The sequence below is a fragment of the Aspergillus fischeri genome, genomic scaffold, assembly GCF_000149645.3.
Source record: "Aspergillus fischeri NRRL 181 1099437636245 genomic scaffold, whole genome shotgun sequence".
Taxonomy (NCBI): Eukaryota; Fungi; Ascomycota; class Eurotiomycetes; order Eurotiales; family Aspergillaceae; genus Aspergillus; species Aspergillus fischeri.
The window spans coordinates 1,967,913-1,992,530 of record NW_001509773.1 but is presented as its reverse complement, the minus strand read 5'-3'; the positions used below and the strand labels follow the sequence as shown (position 1 = coordinate 1,992,530).

Sequence of the window (24,618 nt, the reverse complement as noted above, 5' to 3'; positions counted from 1 at the left end):
GTGTAATTTGTAGTGGCTGTATTTTCCGCCGGCTGTATTTTCCACCAAAGCGATGTCTTGAATGTATAAAGATATCTTGATGGTTATATCAATGAAGAGTGGTACCTATTAGTGTCCATCCTTCGTTTCTCCTCATATATAGAGAGGTAGATGAGTATAACAACAGCCAACGGAAGAGAGACTGTGCCTGGTGACTAACGAGGAATTTGCACTGTTTGTCTTCTTCCCTGCGTGAGGTCATTGCCGATCTTCCAAGCATTGCGGTTTGCAGCAATGCCAAGTCAATTGCTTCATTCTGAGCTCGATTTTGCCGGATTTTCGAATCTTTGAACGCACCAATGCTTTTGATCAAGTATAACGCTCTATAATAATAATATGTTGCCATTCTATCTTGGGTTAAGGCTTCGTTGTTGAAACACCGTTCTGTTGTGATCCTCGGCTGCGACTAGTCTGCTATTGAAGGGGTGGGGACCCCACTGCGATAAGGTGCAGGATTGTGTCTTTGACGAACGACGGACCAAACAAAAGCAAGTTGGGGTCGATGTCCAGACGAAGGCCGAACTTTTCCACACGAACTGCTGAAGAGGATGTATCCAGGTTGGATCCAAACGACCCAGCCCAGGCATCTCCTGAGGCGAACAGCAGGCTCCTCGATTGGAGGACTACTCTCTCGTCCCGTCCCTATGAGCCGCTGAATGCCTCTTCGCGAAGGTCAGATAATCAGCGTCATCCGTCATCGACCGGTCTTTTCAGCAGTGTCTCTCGTTGGTGGCACCGCCGAGACAGTGGGAGCCAGGATTCCGGGGCGGACAATGTGGCAGCCAATGTCTCCCACTCTGCAGGGCCGCGGAGAGACTCGAGTCCTGATAAGAAGGAAAAATATGCATCAGCACATCGTGCATCGGAGGCTGCACATAAGCTTGGGACATTTTCTGGAGTCTTCGTGCCGACAACGCTGAATGTGCTCAGTATCCTGATGTTCCTTCGGTTTGGGTTCGTCCTCGGGCAGGCTGGCTTACTTGGGATGCTAGGTCGGTATATGCTGTCTTGGACAACTTCCTCCATTTAGAAAGACTGTTGACGAACGCAGGACTTCTTGTTGCCTCTTATACAATCAACCTGGTAACGACAATGTCTCTCTCCGCCATCGCAACGAACGGTACCGTAAGAGGAGGCGGCGCATATTATCTGATTTCTCGATCACTAGGACCTGAATTTGGTGGCTCGATTGGAATCGTATTCTACCTAGGCTATGTCCTGAATACTGGCATGAATGCTGTCGGTCTCGTTGACTGTTTCACTCAGAATTTTGGCACGGAATCGGGCAACTGGGCCAATTTCCTTGAAGAAGGATTCTGGTGGCAGTATCTATGGGGAACTATCGTCTTGGTTCTGTGCACTGCAATATGCTTGGCCGGGAGCTCTATGTTCGCGAGGGCTAGTAACGGACTGCTATTCATTCTACTGGTGGCGACATTCAGCATCCCAGTTTCCGTGATTGCCATGAAACCTTTCAGTAATCCCAAGTTGAACATTGAATTCACTGGCATTCGGCTGCAGACATTGCTGGAGAACCTGAAGCCTAGGCTCACCAAGGGTGCCGCTGGTAGCCAAATCCATGGACGAGAAAATTTCCAGGACCTCTTCGGAATCTTGTTCCCTGCTACAGGCGGAATATTTGCGGGTGCCAGCATGTCGGGTGACTTGAAAAATCCTAGCAAATCGATACCCAAGGGGACGCTTTATGGACTGGCACTGACTTTCGTCACTTACACGCTTGTGATCCTGGCAATGGCTGCCTCAATAACCAGAGAGTCGTTCTACAAAAATACCAGCGTCCTCCAGCTGGTCAATGTTTCCGGTGTCGTTATCCTGCTGGGGGAGTTTGCAACGTCGTTCTTCTCCTCCTTGATGGGAGTCATCGGTTCTGCGAAACTCCTCCAGGCCATTGCGCGCGACAGTATTCTTCCTGGGCTGAGTCTTTTCGGCAAAGGCAGCAAAAAGAGTGACGACCCGGTGTATGCTATAATTTTGACTTTTGTATTCGCACAGCTTACAATGCTTTTCGATATCAACCAGATCGCATCCTTTGTTACCATGACGTACCTGATGACATTTTTGGTTACGAACTTAGCGTGCTTTCTTCTGAAGATTGGTTCCGCCCCCAATTTTCGACCGTCTTTCCACTACTTCAACTGGCAGACTGCGGCAGCCGGAACTTTGGTGTGCGGTGCCAGCATGTTCTTCGTGGATGGACTCTATGCCACCGGCTGTGTTGGCATTCTCATTGTGCTGTTCTTGCTGATTCATTACTCCTCGCCTCCAAAGTCATGGGGAGATGTTAGCCAAAGCTTGATCTACCACCAGGTGCGCAAGTATTTGCTTCGCCTTCGTCAGGAACATGTCAAATTCTGGCGGCCTCAGATTCTGCTTTTTGTGACCAATCTTGATGAACAGTACAAGATGGTCTCTTTCTGCAACTCACTGAAGAAAGGAGCGTTGTTTGTGCTGGGCCACGTGCTTGTGACGGATGACTTCTCTGCCGCAGTGCCAGAAGCTCGTCGTCAGCAAAGTGCATGGACAAAGTTGGTTGAGTACTCTCGAGTCAAGGCCTTTGTCAACATTGCCGTGGCTCCGAGTGTCGAGTGGGGCGTCAGAAATGTCGTTCTGAATTCTGGACTCGGAGGGATGAGGCCCAACATCGTGGTTATCGATCAGTTTCGGAAAGGTCAATCGCTTGCTGAAGCCTTGCAGCTTCCCGGTCACAGAAAAGACTCTACGAACAGCAAACGCAACTCTCACGAGACGCATGGCGAGTCATCTGAGAATGAGGCGCAAGGCCTTTCTATGAGCTGCAGAAGCTACGTGACTATACTCGAGGATCTTCTCTTCAAGCTCCGCATTAATGTTGCCGTGGCCAAAGGATTCGAAGATCTCGAGCTTCCAAGCCCGGATGGACAGCATACGAAGAAGTATATCGATCTGTGGCCTATTCAGATGTCGGCCGAGCTTGGCGCAGACAATGAAAGCAAACAAAATGTCCTCACGACTAACTTTGATACATACACCCTCATTCTTCAGCTAGGATGCATTCTAAACACAGTCCCCTCGTGGAAGAAGACGTACAAGCTTCGGGTGGCGGTATTTGTGGAATACGAGACCGACGTTGAAGACGAGCGCCGAAGGGTTGAAGCTCTCCTTGAGAAACTTCGAATCGAGGCGGAAGTCCTAGTCTTCTGGCTTGCATGTGGCGACTTGAAAGCGTATCGCATCATTGTCAACGGTGACATGAGCCCGGATACCAAGGAAGCCCAGGACCGTGTTCACGCTGTGCTGGAGCATGAAGATTGGTGGCAGGAGCTACGGCAGTTCCGCAATAACTCGAAAGATGCCCAGGAGACATCGGGCCAATTAAGCGTCGCGAGCTTACCGGAAAGAATGTCCAGCTGGAGTGGGGCATCGGGCCACGAAATGACAAGGTCGCAGAGTCAAATGGCTGGTGGACTGAGGAGATTTATCCAGTCCCGGCGGCGGCGATCTATATCGAGTTTCAAAGGGCTTGGAGGGGTCAGTCTAGGCATGAAGACGCATCGCCTACTTGATTCGCTCGTTCACTACGACAGCAGTGCAAGCGAGAGTAGCAGTGATAGCGAATTTGAGCCGTACGCTAGTGACGATGACGGCGGAGAAGAGGGATCACCGGAGACTGATGATCATAATTCACAAAGTCATGAAGTCGTGACTTCGCCCAAGACGGATCAAATGTCACCTCAGGAGATTACAGTCAGGCAGGATATTCCATCCATCATCACTACGGGCGAAGAGGCATCTCCTAAGAGCAAAGTTGGGCTTACCCGGCCACCCATCAGCCGCTCACCATCTAGCAACCGGTTCTGTTCCTCGCCCATACCTGAAGCAAGAGTCAGCACAGAGGAAAACGCGGGCCCGTCCATTATGTTTGCGCCAAGCTCATCGCCTCCGCGCTTCCCGAACCGGTTGGAATCAATCTACACCCGACGTTCCTCCTCCGGGGCTAGAAGTGCGTCGGGATACCCCAACCAGGCGTCTGTTCCTCTGTCATTCGACGATCTTCCCAGTCGTGCGCAGCACCTGATCCTTAACGAACTGATGGCCAGGCAAAGCAGTCAGACGGCCGTCATCTTCACGACCCTGCCTTCCCCGTCCGAGGGTACCGCGGAAAGCGAAGAGACAAGCGAGTCTTACCTGAGTGACTTGGAGGTCCTGTGGCAAGGACTGCCACCCTGCCTGTTGGTCCACAGCAATAGTATGACTGTGACAATGAACCTGTGATGATCTATTTGATTTCTAGTGATGATGCTTTGAAGCGCTGCACATATACTTGGCGACATGATTCATTCAATACAGCTAGCACAATAACATAGATTATAATTGCCTAAGATGACTGGTTTGTCAAACCTCTTCCAAATTTTACTAATATTATCTTGACCGAAAGGGCTTAGAAGAGAGGGAGGCTGGTGTCAGCACAGCTGAAGGACGAGGCGTGTTTGGTCTCGTAATCTTAGTGTAATCACATTACACATGCATGTCAGCATCACAGAAAGAAGAAAAAAACAATATTCTTTGACAGAAGCTGACAGCAGCGAGATTCTGACAAGAAGAAGAAATGAAAGGAAACCAGTTACTATTATTCTCATTCTCAAAAGTCATCAAAAAGTCGATTTCCAGTGTACAATCTACTTAGTTTGGAGGTAACAAATGACAATTTGCCTGCGTGTTATTGGGCCACAGCGCACGGTCTGTTTTCCGGTTTGTTTTCCGTTATTACCGTATCTAGTGCTGTACCCCTCGATACATAGATAAATGATAAAAATAAATGATAAAAATAAAGTACGCTGGGATGTTTTTATCGCTCATCGCCAATTGAACTGCTCTCGTTAATTCTTACCCTCCCTTCGTTCTCATTCTAATCCATTGGACTAATTTCTCTACTAATAGTAATTGTTTTTACGTTGTGCACGCGAATATCCTTCTAGTCGGTAATCCCCTTTAATCCTCTTTTGTCATAATCCTTCCTCTCGGGACCCCCCTTTCTCGTCGCATCGCCGATAGCTCGAATGGGCAACCCTCGAGGACGCCGAACGAACGGCAGCATCAAGACCAGCAAGGGTACCCAACGTGGTACAGTGTCCAATATATTGTCAGACCAGCCCCTCGCCGCACGACCCAAGGTCTCGATTGTCAGCAACGACGACAGCCAGGACAGTTCTGACGGCGGCGCATCCACGACTCCTTCCACGACCGAATCCACCTTGAAGACCACTATCAACCGCACAGACAGCACGAAAAGAAGTATGTCGAGAAAGCCCTCATCGCCAATGGCTCCGGCCTTTATGGTGTCTGCGCCAGGCAAGGTTATCGTCTATGGCGAGCATGCCGTTGTCCACGGCAAGGCAGCCATGGCTGCGGCCATTTCCCTCCGGTCCTATCTTCTCGTCACAACGCTGTCCAAATCGCAGAGGACAATTACAATGAATTTTCGGGATATCGGTTTGGACCATACGTGGAACATTGACGAGCTGCCGTGGGACGTGTTCCACCACCCGTCCAAAAAGAAGTTCTACTACGACCTGGTCACCTCCCTCGATCCGGAACTCGTCGCCGCAATCCAGCCCCATGCCGATGCCGTGTCCCCGGAAAAACCAGAGGATGTGCGCAAGATTCATCGCCGATCCGCGTCCGCGTTCCTCTACCTGTTCCTTTCCCTCGGTTCGTCGCAGAACCCCGGAGCCATCTACACCCTCCGATCCACCATCCCCATCGGCGCAGGTCTCGGCAGCAGCGCCAGCGTCTGCGTCTGTCTGAGCGCTGCGCTACTGCTCCAGATTCGCACCCTCGCTGGTCCCCATCCCGACCAACCTCCCGATGAGGCGGAAGTGCAAATCGAGCGCATCAATCGCTGGGCGTTTGTCGGGGAGATGTGCACGCACGGGAACCCCAGTGGTGTGGACAACACGGTCTCCGCAGGCGGCAAGGCCGTGGTGTTCCGTCGGGAGGACTACTCCAAACCACCGACTGTCACTCCGCTACTTAACTTCCCCGAACTACCTCTCTTACTCGTCGACACACGACAATCCCGCTCAACCGCCGTCGAAGTGGCCAAGGTGGGCAAGCTGAAGGATGAGCACCCGGTCGTGGCCGACTCTATTCTGGAGGCGATCGACCAGGTGACCCTAGCGGCGCAACAGAAGATCCAGGAAATCAGCACCAATGGTATCTCAGAACGGACTCTGGAAGACCTAGGTACCCTGATCCGCATCAACCATGGCTTCCTCGTATCGCTGGGTGTCTCGCATCCCCGCTTGGAACGAATCCGCGAGCTTGTCGACTACGCCGACATTGGATGGACAAAGTTGACCGGTGCTGGAGGCGGCGGGTGCGCAATCACTCTTCTCCGTCCGGACACCAAAGAGGAGGCTGTCCGCGAGCTCGAAGAGAAGCTTAACGCCGAAGGATTCGTCAAGTACGAGACGACATTGGGAGGCGACGGCATCGGTGTCCTCTGGCCGGCTGTGCTTCGCAACGGCACCGACGAAGAAGGTGGCGAGGAGATTGACCAGCAGAAGTTCGAGAACGCAGTCGGCACCGAGGGCATCGAGCGTCTCGTGGGCGTCGGCGTCCAGGAGAAGCGGGAAGGATGGAAATTCTGGAAACGGTCGCCTCGTTTCTCATGATGCCCTCGGACACTCTGCATCCCTTTTTTTTTTTTTTTTTTTTTTTTTTTTTTCCCTTTCTAAAATTTTTCGGCTCTTTCCCCCAGTATGCGCCAGAAGACCTTTGCATGATATGCCTTTCACCAGCGCTTTTCTCTAACTATTCTCATTCCGCAATATCTTTATCTTCGTTCTTGTATCATATTTCAGTACTCGTTATGATGGTGCCTGCTCTTTTCTTGCATGGTGCTTCTTCCTTTTTCATCTCTCTCTTCTTCCGCGTCACTTTATGTTTGAGTTGCGTGTGCTTGTTTGAGAAGTCATGGGAGCGTTAACGTCGAGGATTGAGCGCTGAACGAACTTACATATCTATACAACCATAGTCCAGGGGATTGCATGAGATAGCCATGAATTGCTATAATTTATAGTTATACAAGCACATCCAATGGTGCAATGAGTCCAAAACGCCGTATAATTATGGTTAATCTGGTATCACAGGGCGGTGCGGCCCCCATGTCCCAAGGCTGTCAACCCATTGTCGTCTCCCAGCCCTTCTCAATCATGACATCCATCCAGTATACGTTGCTGTCCCCCGCATCCATTCGTCTCCACACCTCTTGCACAAGTTGAAGGCAGACGCTGATCGGCTTCGGAGGCAGGACATGCATGAAGGAGGTCAACCGTCCGAGAACGAAGCGGCGCGTCCTGGAAACCTCGATGGCATGCGATGAGAGATGGGGCCCATCTACGTCTAGAGGGATTTCCGTCGGCGTTACACGTGGCAGGCGAAGTTCGCTACTTGATGCGACGAGCAGAAATGGTTGGAGACATCTGGTACGGGATTCGAGAGGAATGGTCTTGAGGCGGGACAGAGTGGTGAGTGCAAATTCTGTCAACCAGCTGCTGTAATAAGAATCAGAGTGGGTTGTGCTTGATGCTGCTGGCTCTGATGGCACATTGCTTTCTGGCTGTGTGAATGGACAGTCGGAGAACCAGGCCATGCCCTCGAGATTTAAGTCGGGGTCCAAGCAGAAGAAAGGGTCGCGTGGAGCAGTAGCGGACGATTGTTGGTCTGTCTGCGAAGTCAATGCCTCATTGGAAGGGAGTCGATGACGAAGTAGATCGGGGAAAACTCTATACAGCTGCAGGAGGCCTGTACAGCGGTACACCTCAGCCATGGTGAGAAGATGCCAAACTGGTGTCTCCTCGTCGCCAGGACTGACGATTTCACCCTCCGTGGGATGAGCGAGGCCAAGTAGCCTTTCTTCCAGCTCTCGAGCCCTCGTAATGGCCATCTGCGCTCGGTCGATGTCTGCCTGAGAGGTGAAGTTCCTGGCTCGAACTCTCTTCCTCTCTGCGCGAATTAACCTTCCTACTTCTTGTACGGTGAACTGGGTATCGCGGGCAATCCCCGTCCAAGGATGGGGCACTCGCTGTAGGACGACTGATTCACCGATTCCCGAGGCAGATTTCCCAGACAACACGGCCGAGTCGTCTGCGACAAACGACAGAAGCATCTCCCAGTAGACGAGAGCCTCCTCGAAGAATTGGTGGTTATTACCGCGATTATGGCTTGCAGTTTCGGCGGCCTTGACGTCCAGATGCTTGCGAAGGAGGTTGAAAAAGGAGACGCCTAAATCTTTTGAATCGTGCCAACTAGCGGTCTGGCCCAGCATAAGCAGAGCCAACAGGGACTTGTCGTCCATGGTAGTCTCCTTGAAAATGATCTCTACTGCTTCGTTGCGCATGCGTTGTCCCAAGGGGCCGAATTCTGGAAAATCGTTCACCAGGGTGGCTGCTGCCATGCTTTGCATAGTCTTGCACATGGCCAGAGAGGAGCCCCAGAGACGTGATACAGTCGACCGGAATGGGTTCATCTGACTATCATAGCTAGAGAACAGAGCGGCTACCTCTTTGAAGTAATATTCAATCAAAGTCCAAGAGGGATTGTTCAACGTTTGAGGAATCGAGGTGAAATCGTGCAAAGGCGGCTTTGGATGGGACGAGGAATACGTGCGGATGATCGTCGAAGGCGAGAACTCGGAAAAATGATGAGAATTATGCTGAAGCGCTGATCCTGCTGATGAAAAGAAGCTTGTGAGATTCGTTGGCGTTCCGAAGTCAAGTACGGAGCTCTCCCGTCGTGGCACTGATATCGGAGGCGATGCTGACGCTGGCGATGGAGGGCAAAGATCTGTCAACTCAGGAAGAGAGCCTGTGCTCTGGAGATCCCATAGATTATCACACAAGACACTTCCGCCATTCGCTTCCAATACTTCTGTTTCAGATGGTTCATGTGGACGGTTCGAATTCAAGTTGCTACTATCCAAGGCCAACGGAACCTGCGGCAATGAATTGATGAAGACCGGCGATTTGGTTGAAGCTGACGGCCGCCGATCTGAGGATCGAATTGATCTGGATGCGGATGCTTCAGAGATGCTCGTTTGATCATTGTCGGGCTCTTGAAACTTGGTCACCCAGCGCAAAGATTGAACATATCCGGGGCACTTAACCCCCAGACGGATACATCGGCTACAGTGTGGTTTTTCTTCCCCACATTTGACCTATCACCACGTTCAGTGACCCTAATACATTATCGCAGTCAAGAGTCGAGGCTCTACGTGACGGGCATATGTTGAGGATACACTCACCCTTTTGCTCTTACACCTAGCACAACCGTTGCGGGACTTTTTGACTCGTCGCATAACGATTCAATCTCATCGACTGAGACAACAATAAAGCAGATAGGCTGTCATCGAGAGATGTTGGAAGAAACTTGAAACTCCCCATCACCGCTCAAAGTAGAAGCAAGTCATCTGGACAAGATAATAGATGCCGAGAGCGTGCGGGGAAACCCTGAGCTTATCAGCAGGCGGCGTCCAATTAGAAACCGGCTGGGACGTTTGCCTGTTTGGGGCAAGTTGAAGGCTATCCGGGAAGTATATGAATCATGGAGCTTCTCAGGACTATCCATGTCGATTCGTTGATCTTCTGCTGTCGGGAGGTGGCACGAGTCTCTATGGTTGGATTAGCTTCATGATGAAACCCTTTGAACTGGTCAAACAAGGAACAGGTCAGCATCGCTACTGCCACAAACAACGGCGTTCGCATCAAGACATGCATGAAGACTGCTGCGAAAGCAGATAAGGCATCCAAAGCATAGAGACGCCGCCGCTCAGCGCCGCGTGGAGGATCTCTTTCACCTCAGCTACCAGAAACGTACATGACCACGAAGTAGGATGAAAGCTCGTTGTTCTTACCGGCCTCGAGAGCCCCATGGCAAGTCGCTTGACATGACCTATTTCTGTATATGTATACTTCAAATCTAAATGGTTGGAACAAAGAAGAATGAGCAGACGGTTCGTGGCTGTGGATGAGGAAAGCAGAGAGGAAGAAAGGAAGGATGTTTGATATTGTTGTCTTGATATTGTTCGGGATGGCCGCCTGAGGCTGCCACAACCCCACTCGATTATCTTATCGTGCTTTTGAGGAATTTCCTCCTTACTATCCGTACTCCGCACCGCCCTCTTCACTGTGATCATTTCTACTTGTTGTTACATCTGCCTTTTAAATACGATTATAGACCCTGGCGATCTGGAAGCAATTGCTTGGTCACCAAATCTCTGACGAGGGGGAACCTACATTTTTTGTGGGAACAGACTGTGGACACTGTGAGCATAGCACCATCGCTCTTCTCCAAGCAAGATCAACACGGCCCTTTACGGATCGACTACTTCGCATGCTTCCGCATTAAAGCAAACCTCTAATATTGTCAGGGTGTTTTGGAGCTTGATTCCGGGGAATTCCTTCTTGACAGTTGCTCAAATTAACACCAATCATTATTCCGTCCCAGCATGGAGGGAAAATACTCGTCCGATCCAGAGTGGGCATCTATCAAGCCCATTGAGCTCAATGATGGCAGCGAGTCCGGCACCATGCCGTTGGCCACCATTTCCTATTCCCCGGAATATCTCGAGGCCACTTCTTACCTGCGAGCTGTAATGGCCGCCAACGAAATGTCTGAGCGAGCGCTGAGACTGACAGGAGACATCATCTCCATGAACCCAGCGCATTACACTGTTTGGTAAGATCAGACTACAGTCCTCGCCGCCTTAAAACGGCGTCAAAGTGACTAATATCTTTTGTGTAGGATATACCGGGCTAAGATTCTTTTCGCCCTAGGAAAAGATCTCAATGAGGAGATTGAATGGCTCAATAAAGTCGCTCTGAAGCATCTCAAGAACTACCAGATATGGTAAGTATTCTGTTCTATTACAACTTGCATTCCATCCGTCTGACACACTTCAACAGGCACCACCGCCAAGTTCTCATGTCTTCGCGGGCTCATTTTCCAACTCTTCCGCCCAGAGAGCAGGACTTTCTGATGGAGATGTTTGCCCAGGACGCTAAGAACTATCACGTCTGGACATACCGCCACTGGCTCGTCCGACATTTCAAACTCTGGGATTATCCGCGCGAGATTCAGGATGTGGAGGCGCTCCTGAGATCTGACGTCCGGAACAACTCCGCCTGGAACCATCGGTACATGCTCCGCTTTGGACCGCGTGATGAAAACGAGTTTGATGCCGGTCTACACAATACTACGGGGCCATCCTCGGAAAAAGGCCGCCTGCCAGTTGTCGACGAGGATCTGGTCGACTCTGAGCTGCAGTACTCGCAGACTAGGATACTCGAAGCTCCCGAGAACCGCAGTCCATGGTCGTACGCGCGCGGAGTACTCCAGGCAGCCGGCAGACCCCTTTCAGAGTGGAAGGATTTTGCCCGGAGATTCGTGGTCGAAAAGCAGGAGAACGGTCAGGTGGTGGATGTTGCGGTCAAAAGTAGCCACGCTATTGAGTGGTTAGCGGACGTCTACGCGGAGGAAGACCAAAGCGAGGAAGGCAGTGCAGCCGAGGCAGTCAAAATGCTCACTCTTCTCAAAGAGAAGTACGACCCTATCCGGAGGAACTACTGGGAGTATCGAATCCGGCAGATCATGGCGTCTGCGACACATGCTACGGAGGTATTTGTGTCCGCTTGATCTGAGATGTTTTCTGCAATAGTTCGAATACGATTCTTTGTATTACTTCTACCTATCTGTGTTCAAATATTCTTGGTTTTCCATGTACATAGTTTGTGATTCTACAGCGGTCTTTGGTATTGTGTTATGTTTCCCGAGGAATTTACAGCGTTTAGGACCAGAAAGTCTGTCTGATACGTAAGCAAGGGCACTGATAGTGTGTCTGGGAGACAATCGAAGTACACAAGAAGCTGTTTATCTATTGCATAATTCTCAGAAAAAATCGATCTACCTGAAACAGAACAATGTATAGCATCCAAAGGCCTAAGCTATCTAACGACCCAAAGTATGTTGAACCTGGCCTAGGCCTGCCTTATTTGAAGATGGCTGCGACGGAGGACACAGAGGGCCTCCATAGTTGCTGGAGCGAGCCCAGCTGTACTACGCACCTGGTTTTCATGTTGTGCTCCCGTTGATGTGCGACGCAGTTGGGTGCTTGATCGGGATAATCAAACTGTATAGATTTGGATAATGAGGAAATAAGCGAATAGACGAAAGAAGAGAACGAGAAGAGTAGAGAAAGAACGGCAAAAGACGGAGAGAGAAAAAGAGCACAATTGGGCAAGTCGGTATCACGTCCGCAGTTTCAACTCCCAAAAAAGAAATCCATATTAAGGCATTCATTAATCCTATCCTACTCTGTGAATCAAAGACAGAGGGGGTGTAAACGAGGCCGTAAATGGCCTCAGTAGCAGTCATTTTCAGCGTCAACTACACAAATCCTCCATTCTAACTTGTAAAACGATCCCAAGTACTCCAATAAATCCAAGTCCCATAGCCATAGCATGAACGCATCCGTTATTAAGGGGAATATTGTATCTGTTTTGTGGGAAGAACTGGTTTAAGCGCCCCAACCCTCCTGTAACATCTTCCTCCAGTCTGCCGCCATGTCGATGGTGACATTGCTGCCTCCGCAGACGATGATCACCACTCGACTATCCGGTTGCAGGTTAGGGACCAATTGGTTCAGCTTCGATTGGAACTCGTGCGATGGCGACAGCGACGGCGACAGCGTATTTTCGGTAGGGTGTGCTTGAGGCTGGCTGCCCGTCTCTTCCGACTCCGTTTCGGTTTCTCCGGACGACAGTCGGTCATCGCCGTACCCTTCATCCCTCTGGGAGAACTCCGTCTGTGTCCTCTTCCGCTTCTTCCCTGTCAGGGCTGCCTGCTCGGCTGACAAATGTGTGCTTGCTGATCCCGAGGCGCGTGCCTTGGCCGCATCGCCGATGGCTGCCTCGACGCAGACACCGCATGCCAACTCCACCAGCAGTCTTTCATCATCCGCGAGACGGAGCACGCCCCGAGCGGCATCGGCATCTGAGAGGACAGCAGTGTGCACAGCAATGCCGGGTGGAGGGGAGATGGCGTATTTAAATGTACGTTCCGAGACGCGGATGGCGCCTAGCGAGGTAGCTTGGGATGTGATCTTGGGGAGGGAGACGAGGGATTTCTGGGCGACAGCGAGGGCAAGGGAATCTGTGCCTTGGGTTTCGACGGCGAGTATGTGGATGGGGTTTGGTTGAGAGGATGTGATGCCGTTGCTGTAGTGTGAGCTCTGTTTTTGTAAATGTCTCCGTCGCTCTAGGCCCATGATAAGACCATTAAGCAGTCCGCCGCCACCAACACTGCAAATCACCGTGTCCAGTGGCAAAGCACGACCATTGTAGGCGATAGCTTCTTCTCGGGTTGTTACGGGCGGCAGCTGAGCCGCGAGCTCATCGATGATCGTGCTGTTTCCCTCCCAGATGGGCTCATTGTCGAAGGGATGGAGGGCAATCTTGACCACATCCTTCCCGGCGTCTCCGTCATCAGCCTTCATAATCACTTCACGCATGTACTCTCCGGCTTCAGAGAATGTCTCGCCGTACTGGATGACGTCCGAAGCGCCCGCCGCACGCAGTTTGTTCACCATCAGGGGCTTTGTCGAGACAGGCACAACCACGGTGCAAGGATAACCCAAGCTCCTGGCAGCGCAGACGGCAGCGAGGCCGGCATTGCCCCCCGAGGAAGCATAGAAATGCACCGGCCGGCCAGCGTTTTCCGGCTTGACGAGGTGCGAGAGGATCTGGTTGCCCATTGCACGGGATTTGAAGGATCCGCTGGGCTGAATGTTCTCGAGTTTCAAGAAGATCCTACAGCCTGCCGCACGAGACAGACAGGCGGATTCCACAAGGGGAGTCTCAACCCATGGCATCTTGAAGCTCAGCTTCGCTTCTTCAGGTGAGATGCTGCCCATGGTGTAAGAGGGGGGATGCACTTCTGCTCAAGGGACCAGGGAAAAGACAGAAGAGCACAATTGACAAGTATTGTACACAGTCCAATTCGTAAGTTGGGATGGTAATAGTATAAAACAGAGCAGAGTATATGAGGTATCACGGAAGGCAAAAAAGTCGGGGAAAAAAGAGAGTTCTAGTATCACACTGGAAATTAGAAGCCAAGATAGAACATGAGAGAAATAATACAAACCAATTCCTGCTTATCCATGAACTATATGACTCCAAAACACCAGTGCTTCTGATATACATTAGGGCATACTTCCCGATTACTATGATAGGAGGTTTGCCGCGGGAAAGGGCCAGGGTTTTCCGTCCACAAGGCGTTCGGGAATCCAGCGCTTTTTCCCGTTGATAACCTTGTGGACAAGCGTAGGAGGATCCAGAAGCCATACGCCATGACATAACACAAACCTTGTCTCATCTATACATGGCGATGATCGTGTAGTCCTGCAACCCAGCTCCACTGGCAAGTAACGGAAAAGTGTCTTACTTAACCCTTGCATTGGCGGAGAAGCAGAGACTCATCATCTTTCTGTATGATTGGACTGTGATCCTTTTCTTCTTATCAAACGAAAACTCATTTTCTCATCATTCTTCAATAATGAGAGGCGGGAAAAGAATACTCTTTTTGACACCCTCACCGTAGTCCGGATCACAACCGTAGCGTGCAGCCGAAAAGCTCCGTTTCGATGGCTCTGTCTTGTCTACACGGAGAATATCGAGAAGTTCGTTAGACTTACTGGGCATAAAAGGTTGCAATAGGATACCGGAAATTCGTAGGGACTCGGCGACGTTGTATAACACTCGCTGCGACTCGGCTGGAGTTTTCCATGGCTCTGCCGCGTGGAAATACTTGTTTGTCTGCGATTAAGGATAACAAAAGCGATGTCAGTCTGAGATAATCGTGTCTAGCCGTTGTGATATGGACTCTCAACACTGACCTTCTCGATGATCACCATGATGCCCTGCAAAGCGGCACGGGGGTTTAACTTTTCCATTTGTTCCGCCACTCTCTCAGGTGTCTGCTCCAGAAGCGATTGATGCTCCAGATCTTCGGGCGTCGGCGCGGGCAGCTTGTCGGCGGCTGCGTCCGCAATGTACGAGCGCAGGTTACCCTTTGCACAACCAATTGTACGGTGGGTTAGGTTTCCAATGCCCCATTGGAGCAGCTTCTTGTAATCACGGATAATGTAGGAGTTGTCATAGTCGGCATCCCCCGCTAGTCCACCTTGGAAAGCAAGGAAGAAACGCATGGTGTCGACGCCAAATCGATCAATCGCGAAAAAGGGATTCACCACATTCCCGGTGGATTTCGACATCTTTTCCCGGTTGATGGTCCAGTGACCATGAATGAGGACCCTACGAGGTAGGGGCAAATCCAATGCCATGAGGAAGGCGGGCCAGTAGACGCAATGGAAACTGACACGGCTGTCAATCTTTCGTCCCGCCCGTCATGCGGATGAATAACTTACCGAACAATATCCTTGCCGATGACGTGCACATCGGCTGGCCAACCTAGTCGGCCCTCCTGACCAGGAGGAAAAGGGTACCCAGCCTTAGTCAAATAGTTGATAAGGGCGTCTAGCCAGACATAGATCGTTTGTGTCTCATCACCTGGTACAGGAATGCCCCAGGTCAATCGCTCTACAGGCCTAGAGATCGACAAATCTGATAGTCCCGAGGAGACTGACTTGACGAGGTCTGCCATATAGTTACCAGGCGTGACGAACTCTGTACTCTTGTACAACTCCAGAAGCCGCTCCTGGAAGGCAGACAGTCTGAAGTGATAGTTGGTTTCCGAGGACCATTCTACCTCTTTTCCTGTCTCAACTGAAACCTGGCATAGTGAGCGATTGTACACCTGATAACATTCGGCTTCTAGGACCAAATACCATTCTCTTCCTTCCAGTAGAGGGATCTAAGGAGTTCTGCACTTGTGTTGGCGGATAGAACGTTTCGTCGCTGACAGAATACCATCCCTCGTGCTTTGCAGTGTAAATATAGCCCCGGTGGTTCAGCATTTCCTTTCCCATAGTCAGCATGCGGAGCAAATAGCTAGCAGCATTTCCAACGAACCCAGAAGTATTGAACAGCCTCCTTGTGCGCCGGGTCGGTCGTTCGTATGAAATGATCGTAGTCAACATTTGCGGCTTTTGCTAGCGCCTGAAACACATTATCGCAAATTTAAGTAGAGGTTCTCGTAAGAGTTGCAAAAAGAGGCGACCGACCTGAAAGGTTTTGCAGTTCATATCACAAAAGGCTTGAGGGTCCATGCCTGCCGCGCTCGCGGCCTGCTGAATCTATTTCACCAAGTTAACCGCGGGAGACAGCCCCAGATCGAGCACCAAAAGATACCTTCATTCCATGTTCGTCGGTTCCGGTCAACAGTTGAGCATCCTTGTCTCCAAGAAGTACCCGCCATCTCTTCAGAATATCGGTGATCACCATAGTATAGAAATGACCAACATGGGGGGCTTTCAGAAAATCGATCCCATCAGTACAGATTCGACGCTGGGGTCCGCATAGAGTTGATAGAGGCTCGTACCGGCATTCACATAGAATATTGGAGTCGTCACATAGTACGGCTTCTTCAAGCTTTGCTCGGAAGTCGCTGTCGCGAATCGGCGCGCCGAAATGGCCTGAGTAGGACTTCTGCACGGAGCACATCTCCGCAATGGACGCCTATGGGCTACAAATTGACTGGCCCATGAAAGCGTACGGAGTCTCCCCTTAGAAAAAGCCATTGGGAAGCAATAGTGACACGGAAAGGCGAAGTTGTTTATGGAAGACAATTCTCATGCTGGGTGACTTCTCGGAGCTCGATAATCTCCGGGTGGTCCTAGCTCCTCCGTAACTTTTTTTCCCTCGTCAGTCCGTTCTCCAATACACAACCTGCAATTTCCACCTTTGCAGTTGTTAACGTCGGTCTCATTCCTCAACCCAATCTATTGGGGGACTTGAACATTTACAGTCCCTCTAGAAGCTTCAATACTGTGTTGTTAACGTTTGTGTCGCGCGTCTCGCTGTCATACACGAAATTGTTGTCGCATATTCCATCATCGACCGGAGCTCGCGGGATCTACATCCAGCTTAATCTGTCGCCAAAATGACTACTCGAAGTGAAGATGTGCTCACAAGAGTGTCAACTGATGGTGTGTTGGGCCCTGCCAACATTGTCGTTCCTTTCTGACTGTGTCTTTCCAGCTGCTACTGAATTTGTCCAATCCTTCTACCCCGCGCTTCAGTCCAATCGCGCCGCAATCGCTTCATTTTACGGCCAGCCCACCTCTACGATCCTATTCAACGGAAACGCTGTCGCGGATGGCAATGCCGTCCAAGAAATTTTCGTCAACCAGATGCCCCCTGCTCATTACGAGGTGCAGTCGTTCGATTGTCAGGTCATCAATCCAACGTACCCCACGCCAACAACATCCGGCGTGAAGCTCCCCAATCAGACGACTGTCAAGGACATGTCAATATTGGTGGTAGTAAGTGGCTATGTACGATTTGGGGAGTCCAGAGATCTACCGCAGCGTGGCTTCAGCGAAACCTTCATTCTGGTACCGAATCCTACAGCGGATGCCCCCAAAGGAAAACGCCGGAGAGAATGGCTTATTCAAACACAAAACTTTCGACTTGTCGTTTGATTACCGCATACTCCGAAGAGGCAATGTGCTTACGTCCGACACATCAACTTTTTCGATAAATCCCTCATAACACGATTATCGCCTATTCATCCATAGAAGGCGCGCGCACTAGGTATCTCTGCTGGTTTGAATAACGAAATGAGTACAAAGAGAACGCCATGAAAATACAGAAACTGATTCAAACACAACACTCGTGTGTCTCATAAAACTCAGGTCGTTGATCTCGGCGGTACGCGCAGATTCGCTTTGACACGCTCGAGTAATTCGTCGCGTGTGGCCTGTTCAGTGGGCAGGAGAGCTCTCTGCAGATCGCCGCCAGTTAGTTGGTACATCCTTGATGAGAGGAGCGGAACGTACATTGCGAAGCCATCTCCGCATCTCGTCCGCAGTCCAGTATTCAGGATCTTCTCAGAGTCACACAGTCAGCCTTCTATTCCGGTATGGCAATGGCCCCGAATTGCATACCTCCAGTTGGGTCTGGCTCGGACGGGAACATGTCGCTGCCCCAGATTGCCCACGCTGCGGCAGCTGTGACCAGCCCGGCGAAACCTACATCCTATCAGTTTGATCCGTGTTGATTCAATGCGTGCGCGCCAGGAGAAGTTACCCAGGACAAGATTCTGGATATGTGTCAGCAAGTTACCACTAAGTTGAGATGCGGCTGAATGCAGCAGACTGGGGTATGCTCACTTTGGAACTCATTGCTCGGTCTAAGGCTGTGGGCATTTTTCCAAGTTTCGGTTTTTTTGGGCGAGAACACGTCTGCGAGGTCGGTTGTTGGTATTTGATATTGTCTTCTGCTGTTATATGATGGTTTCGCACGGGAGCTACGAGTCAAGCTTCCATCGTCATGGTCGGAAAGCTGCCGCCTAGACCTTTGCACCGCCACTTGCAGAACCAACGCCACATTCTGGGGATATCACCTCAGGCATCCAATCTCCTCGGCTTGCGCTTGCTATATTATTTCCTGAATTCTATAGATTGAATATAGAATGAACTGAGGCTTCTACCCATTGTTGCGATTTTACTCAAGCTGCCCTGTAGTTTTACTTGTGGCTTGAGTAGGAAAGAGCAACTCTAGATATAGTACCTTACGGCTGCAGTCCGTCTTCTTTGAAGATGAATTTCTTAATACATCTCACTTATCCCTGTTCGTTCCCTCTGTGCAGTCATAGAATCTTTACCGTTACCTACTGTTATCAAGCCACGCTCTCTCATACTCGGACGTTTCGCCTATTCCTACATCAGAAATACCTCTACGTTACTCTGCTGTTTCCATCATCATCATCATCATCATCATCATCATCATCATCATGCCTCCGCCGCCCAAGGGCAGCAATCGCCTTTACGATCCCGCGTTTGAATAGTTCGATACACTGTTGCAGGCAGGTCTAGCTTTCAGTGTCCTTACATTTATGATCATCTTTCTCAGCAATTCAGTCAAATTGTAGGGGGCAGTATCGTATCCCATATATGACGGTGATGCTCATCTCCAATGCTCAGGGTTGCCTTCTGGAAGCGAAACAGACTCCGAGTCCATCTTTCCAAGAGAGATCCGAGGAGCAGAAATGGCGCGGAGCTCGGAGATGTTCCTCACACAACTGCACCCGTTCGATATGACTTTGGACCAAGTCAAGCGGATGCTGCATCAGTGATCCATCACCCCAACCCGATTTACAGAGATGCATCCAGAGTTACCGACAACAATGCGCCTGGGACTGTGCCGCCATGGCAGTGGAGACAGCACCAGCCACAAGAGGAGGAGAGGCTGAGAGGAGAGGCTGAGTGGCGCAGCAGCCAAGGGTTTCCGACCGGCTAAACCCTAATCTGCCAGATTCCACACAATTGCCTCAAGTGTCCGCAGCCGCCCGCGTTGAGACTCCGTGAAAGTGATTGCACACCATTCCCTCGCTCCGACTTTCTTCAGATCACCCGGTTTGCGTCCATAACCCCTGCCCACCATGCCTCGCGAAGTTTCCGATATCAAGCAGTTCATCGAGATCTGCCGCCGCAAGGATGCTTCCTGTACGTTTCCCGCACACGATTTCCCCGGTTTTACGGAGTAGAGCGATGTGAATAAGCTCGGATTCAGCTCCCGTGGAAGGATTAAGGATGGAATTGCATGGATGCTAACAATTGTTTTCTCTTCTACAGCTGCCCGCATCAAGCGCAACCGCTCGACCCAGCAGATCAAGTTCAAGGTCAGATGCCACCGCTTCATTTACACCCTTGTCCTGAAGGACTCCGACAAGGCCGACAAGCTCAAGCAGAGCCTGCCCCCAGGTGCGTTGCCAACCTAAGTTCCTTTCCAAGTTGCCCCAGTCACGGATCACTGTTTTTGGGAATAGTGTCCAGTGATAGAAGTGATGAGCGGAATGGGAAAACAAGCCGCGTTTCTGCTCGGGATATCAAAGCTAACGCTACATCTTGCAACAGCTCTCAAGGTTGTCGATGTGTCCAAGGGTGACAAGAAGAAGGCTCTGTAAATACATTCAGTCGATGGGGAAAGGGTGATTTGAGCTTGGTCAATGCAGGAAACAACTACCAAAAGCGAATCGGCATGGGCATGAACTTCTGTGGGCCGACATTAGAATGACAATTCAGCTTATGCGGTGAACTTGTTTTTCTTCGCGACTGTTATTGAACACGTCGAAACGTCAGGGCAGATGGCATTTTCACATCAGCCAGACGACCTACCTACCTGCACCTACCACCAGGGGCTGCTTTGTCGGAGCTCCCTGGGCTAACTTAATGGAGAAAAACAGTTGAAAATTCTTACATATTTTCCGCGTCCCGGTCATGCTGAAACGAGTAGTTTTACACATGGATTGTGACATGTGTCGCCATGGATGGAACACAATATTTCAATCCGGTGTACTTTGTAGATTTCAGCCATATGATGTAGGATAGCTTTAATTCTTTCTCTGGCGTGCACGCCTATTAGACGCAGTCACTTTAGGGTGGACATAATACTGCGCTGCCTCCTCAGAGCAGACGATGGAGCACTTGGCATTATTATCTAAAGCCGTATGAGTACGGGACTCGGAGGGCATCCGGTACAAAGCTGACGGTTGTCGAGACTTCGTGCGACGTCTGACCTGTGCGTATCTACTTGGCCTCTAGGGATCCTGAGTAATGACTGGATTCCAAGTCCCGCCTTGTTGCAGACCACAGGTTGACTAGAATTCAGCCAGAAACATCGCTTCTCATTGGATCTTCACATTTCCTCCAGTATCGGGTTTATTGTCCACGTCCCACAATCTTCAGTATGTTGTATCAGCCATGGACTGACTTAGGCTATATTATGTCTTGGCAAAGGTTTGATGAAACATGAACCCCTCGGCTCCAATGCCTCCCTCTCATTTCAGCGAGTCAGGAAAGGCGACGATCATCATGGCTGACTGGCGGCCATGAAGGCTCCGCATAAGGATTTTGTCTGCACGGTAACTGGCATCAGGTGATGAATCAATTATGCACTTACTCGAGCGGTCGTGTGTGATATCGATGGGGGGACAACTCGAGCTTGATTTCGAAGTAGAAGCTCAGGAGCCTGCCAGTGAAAGTAAGCATCCTCGAATCAAAACAATAGTTGGGACATCGAACGCTAATCATTTCTCTTCAAGGCACGGCAAATCACTAGCAGACGAGGCCACTTATATATGGAGTACCCTCCCTGCTCTCGGTCTGAGCCGCCTGAGAGGCCCAACACAGCAAAAGAAACTGCGACGTAACCGTTTCAGGCACGGATCCCAAGGCAAAAGTGCCAGAGGCTCGTATATTGCCGTCGGCCCGTGTGTCCGGCAAAACCTGGGGGATCGTCGCTTTCCATACAGGGAGCGCTTGGCTGTACTCTGTGCGGCATGCCCAACGCCTCTTCTTCATCAAAGAGAAACATCTGGATGTCGTACTAGTCAGTCGGATGACCAGGAGTCTCAGTCTGTCGCGATGGTCTGGCGTATTGTGCATTGTGAAGATAGATGGATCACTATGCGGTCTGTGTTCGGGTTTCGCTGCTGCTGAGCCGTGATACTCGGTGTGTCGAGGGTACCCACTAGATTACGGCGCTATATCCACTGTGATTGAAGGAGAAAGATGCTGATGCATCTCATGTTCCTGGACGGTTCCAGCATCAAGGTCTGAGAAAAGACCAGGGCAGGGACTGTGGCTGCACGGTACATGCATTCAGAGGCCAAAGAGGCCGGCGTCAGGGAACATTTCCGGATTGCAAGGTTGTGGAGCGCCAATGATTCATGGCACCCATGCATGCATGCAGCCATTGGCGCCGGGATTACTCGTAGCGTTGCTATCTGCCGAAGATGAAGAAGCGAATCTGGTGATTCAGGAGCCCTTGTATCAGAGGGATGGATAATTTCTTCAGTTATGCCGGCTGCCCGCCAGGACACTTTCCAGGGGTGGGGGGGTTTCTGGTTACCATGCACTGTTGATAATTACAGGGGTCGAAGCTCTTCAGAATGGGTATAAAAGGACCTGAGAAGTCGCTCGTTGCTGTAATCTGTTCTGTTCTCTGTGCTCAACCCAACCGCTTCTTCCTCCAGACGCCCCTGATCAAGCAGGCCTTTAATCATTGGCTGCTGCTGCTTCAACTTGTTGTGTGAATTTTACCTTCTACTATCAGACAGCATGGTTTTGTCCAAGATCGCTTCCATTGCTGGCCTTCTGGCCTCAGCATCTCTCGTGGCGGGCCACGGCTTCGTTTCTGGCATTGTTGCTGATGGGAAATAGTATGTGCTTGAACCACACAATGACAGATACAACAGCTAACACCTATTCCAGCTACGGAGGGTACCTTGTTAACCAGTACCCCTACATGAGCAACCCGCCAGACACTATTGCCTGGTCCACCACCGCCACCGACCTCGGCTTTGTGGACGGCACGGGCTACCAGTCTCCGGATATTATCTGCCACAAGAACGCAAAGAATGGCAAGTTGACCGCAACCGTTGCGGCTGGTTCACAGATCGAATTTCAGTGGACGACGTGGCCAGAGTCTCACCATGGACCGGTACGTGTCGAAGAGAAGAGAACATATTGTGACCAGGTAGGCTAACAGGGTATAGTTGATTACCTACCTCGCTCCGTGCAACGGCGACTGTGCCACCGTGGACAAGACCACCTTGAAGTTCGTCAAGATCGCCGCTGAAGGCTTGGTCGACGGCTCCAACCCACCTGGTAAATGGGCTGACGATGAAATGATCGCCAACAACAACACGGCGACGGTGACCATTCCTGCCTCCTATGCCCCCGGAAACTACGTCCTTCGCCACGAGATCATCGGCCTTCACTCTGCGGGTAACCTGAACGGCGCTCAGAACTACCCCCAGTGCTTCAACATCAAGATCACCGGTGGCGGCAGTGCTCAGGGATCTGGCACCGCTGGCACGTCCCTGTACAAGAATACTGATCCTGGCATCAAGTTTGACATCTACTCGAGTCTGAGCGGTGGATACCCTATTCCTGGTCCTGCATTGTTCAACGCTTAAGCGGCGAGCCGTGTTGGATCTCCGTCACCGGCCAGGACACTGGCCGGATGGTGGCTGTTTGAGGCGAGGAGAGCAGGGTTGGAAGACGGCTGGGACAAAGCGTTGGCATACGCGCGAATCAAAGTTTCTTTTCTTAGTTCCCTTCTGTCATCCTTATAGTACTGTCTTGATGATTGTGGTTGAATCTTTCCAATGTATATATTCTCCACGAAGTCTACTGGAATACGACGTCTGTATGTCTTCATAGCATAACATCGCCCTAGCGAAGTTAACTGCCTCACGCATGAGTACAAAATTATATAGCTGACTGTTGGGTTTAGATGCGTAGTTCTTTGGTCCCAGATTCCAATTGGAGGAAGATATATATATATGTAGAACTGTGCACTTACTATTCAACAATATGGACCAGCTGATTACAACTAGAATATCACAAAGAACGACATCTTTCTGCATGACTGAAAATTATGCTGCCTAATCAATACCAGTATGCTGTATGACTTCAGCCCAGTCAACCAGCGACAAAAGGACATGGGCCAACGACAGGAGTACGTACTTGCTTGCTGAACAAATTCCAAACCGGCGAATAAGAGACACACAAAATACTCTGACTCCACTGAGCTAACTCGGCTATCGTTCCAGGGGGGATCCATAAGGCTGAAATCATGACATGATGATATCCTGGAACTTCTGCGCGGTTGATGTCATCGGCTCGGCCGTGGACCCATATGAAGCCTTCATTTCATATTCATATACAGTTATACACCCACCACACAACAGCCAAAAAGTTTGCCATTGATTTAGATTGAATTGTTTAAATCACTAGATTGCCAGAATGGATCCCAATTCAGATTCCACGCACGATACGCAACAACCCCCGGAAATGGAATCCAGGATGCAGCAGGCGGAGGAACAAGGGCGGGCCGGGACTCGGGCAACGGGGTCTAGCACCAGCACTGCGGATATGTACTCGACGACAACGAGTTCCCTCGCTGACCTGGGGAATCACATCAGCAACATGGCTGGGACGACCATGGCCGAAATCAGAAATAAAGCTGGTGCGGTTTCAGCCGAGGATGTTGTGCGGGAGGTTCGGGATACGGCGTACTCGATCACGATGGGGAGTAAACAGGCGGAGGAGAGTACGGGTACGGGGGTTGAGGGTTTGTTCACTTAGTTATTGATTGATAAATTGGTTCATGGGCTGATACGAGACAGACTGCGATCCTCAAGAAGCTCGCAGGATTGATGAGCTGCCCAAGGAGCGAATCGCCGAGTTTCTGCAGGAAAAGCACAAGAGCGATGCGGTGCAGCCTTCGAAGCAGCAATGACATTGCGGAGGCTTGGCCTTATCTGAGCAAATCGATGTACATACATTCAATTGACGATCCGCCTAGCTACGATACCAATGGCAAGCAGTATCGC

The 24,618-nt window shown here is 50.6% G+C and overlaps 10 protein-coding genes across 10 annotated transcripts, besides 6 other annotated features; 7 read left to right on the top strand and 3 right to left on the bottom strand.

The window, feature by feature from the left end:
* Positions 1 to 541: 541 nt before the first annotated feature.
* On the top strand, positions 542 to 4,311 carry NFIA_108400 (putative cation chloride cotransporter; the record flags this gene model as incomplete). The annotated part of the gene is made up of 2 exons (XM_001267243.1): positions 542 to 1,031; positions 1,091 to 4,311. The coding sequence occupies 2 exons, from the start codon at positions 542 to 544 to the stop codon at positions 4,309 to 4,311; spliced, it is 3,711 nt and encodes a 1,236-aa protein (XP_001267244.1).
* Positions 4,312 to 4,839: 528 nt separating this feature from the next.
* Positions 4,840 to 4,869: a microsatellite.
* A 227-nt stretch (positions 4,870 to 5,096) lies between these two features.
* erg12 (mevalonate kinase) lies at positions 5,097 to 6,713 on the top strand (the record flags this gene model as incomplete). The annotated part of the gene is made up of 1 exon (XM_001267242.1): positions 5,097 to 6,713. One exon carries the CDS (start codon positions 5,097 to 5,099, stop codon positions 6,711 to 6,713), a length of 1,617 nt encoding a protein of 538 aa, XP_001267243.1.
* Positions 6,714 to 6,736: 23 nt separating this feature from the next.
* Positions 6,737 to 6,766: a microsatellite.
* Positions 6,738 to 6,766: a microsatellite.
* Positions 6,767 to 7,219: 453 nt separating this feature from the next.
* On the bottom strand, positions 7,220 to 8,569 carry NFIA_108380 (uncharacterized protein; the record flags this gene model as incomplete). The annotated part of the gene is made up of 1 exon (XM_001267241.1): positions 7,220 to 8,569. The coding sequence occupies one exon, from the start codon at positions 8,567 to 8,569 to the stop codon at positions 7,220 to 7,222; it is 1,350 nt and encodes a 449-aa protein (XP_001267242.1).
* Positions 8,570 to 10,546: 1,977 nt separating this feature from the next.
* Positions 10,547 to 11,733, top strand: ramB (bifunctional protein farnesyltransferase/protein geranylgeranyltransferase; the record flags this gene model as incomplete). Its single annotated transcript, XM_001267240.1, has 3 exons — positions 10,547 to 10,776; positions 10,843 to 10,947; positions 11,004 to 11,733. 3 exons carry the CDS (start codon positions 10,547 to 10,549, stop codon positions 11,731 to 11,733), a joined length of 1,065 nt encoding a protein of 354 aa, XP_001267241.1.
* Positions 11,734 to 12,613: 880 nt separating this feature from the next.
* On the bottom strand, positions 12,614 to 14,008 carry NFIA_108360 (putative L-serine dehydratase; the record flags this gene model as incomplete). Its single annotated transcript, XM_001267239.1, has 1 exon — positions 12,614 to 14,008. The coding sequence occupies one exon, from the start codon at positions 14,006 to 14,008 to the stop codon at positions 12,614 to 12,616; it is 1,395 nt and encodes a 464-aa protein (XP_001267240.1).
* A 628-nt stretch (positions 14,009 to 14,636) lies between these two features.
* Positions 14,637 to 16,715, bottom strand: NFIA_108350 (methionine--tRNA ligase MSM1; the record flags this gene model as incomplete). Its single annotated transcript, XM_001267238.1, has 7 exons — positions 14,637 to 14,909; positions 14,990 to 15,467; positions 15,521 to 15,885; positions 15,941 to 16,072; positions 16,125 to 16,211; positions 16,277 to 16,348; positions 16,404 to 16,715. 7 exons carry the CDS (start codon positions 16,713 to 16,715, stop codon positions 14,637 to 14,639), a joined length of 1,719 nt encoding a protein of 572 aa, XP_001267239.1.
* Positions 16,716 to 17,154: 439 nt separating this feature from the next.
* Positions 17,155 to 17,695, top strand: NFIA_108340 (putative nuclear transport factor 2 domain protein; the record flags this gene model as incomplete). The annotated part of the gene is made up of 2 exons (XM_001267237.1): positions 17,155 to 17,200; positions 17,253 to 17,695. The coding sequence occupies 2 exons, from the start codon at positions 17,155 to 17,157 to the stop codon at positions 17,693 to 17,695; spliced, it is 489 nt and encodes a 162-aa protein (XP_001267238.1).
* Positions 17,696 to 18,971: 1,276 nt separating this feature from the next.
* Positions 18,972 to 19,010: a microsatellite.
* Positions 18,973 to 19,010: a microsatellite.
* A 445-nt stretch (positions 19,011 to 19,455) lies between these two features.
* Positions 19,456 to 19,481: a microsatellite.
* A 175-nt stretch (positions 19,482 to 19,656) lies between these two features.
* NFIA_108330 (60S ribosomal protein eL38) lies at positions 19,657 to 20,181 on the top strand (the record flags this gene model as incomplete). Its single annotated transcript, XM_001267236.1, has 3 exons — positions 19,657 to 19,720; positions 19,850 to 19,978; positions 20,132 to 20,181. 3 exons carry the CDS (start codon positions 19,657 to 19,659, stop codon positions 20,179 to 20,181), a joined length of 243 nt encoding a protein of 80 aa, XP_001267237.1.
* A 2,155-nt stretch (positions 20,182 to 22,336) lies between these two features.
* NFIA_108320 (lytic polysaccharide monooxygenase auxiliary activity family 9 protein) lies at positions 22,337 to 23,196 on the top strand (the record flags this gene model as incomplete). Its single annotated transcript, XM_001267235.1, has 3 exons — positions 22,337 to 22,437; positions 22,490 to 22,718; positions 22,774 to 23,196. The coding sequence occupies 3 exons, from the start codon at positions 22,337 to 22,339 to the stop codon at positions 23,194 to 23,196; spliced, it is 753 nt and encodes a 250-aa protein (XP_001267236.1).
* An 832-nt stretch (positions 23,197 to 24,028) lies between these two features.
* Positions 24,029 to 24,524, top strand: NFIA_108310 (uncharacterized protein; the record flags this gene model as incomplete). The annotated part of the gene is made up of 2 exons (XM_001267234.1): positions 24,029 to 24,356; positions 24,412 to 24,524. The coding sequence occupies 2 exons, from the start codon at positions 24,029 to 24,031 to the stop codon at positions 24,522 to 24,524; spliced, it is 441 nt and encodes a 146-aa protein (XP_001267235.1).
* Between the last annotated feature and the right edge of the window lie 94 nt (positions 24,525 to 24,618).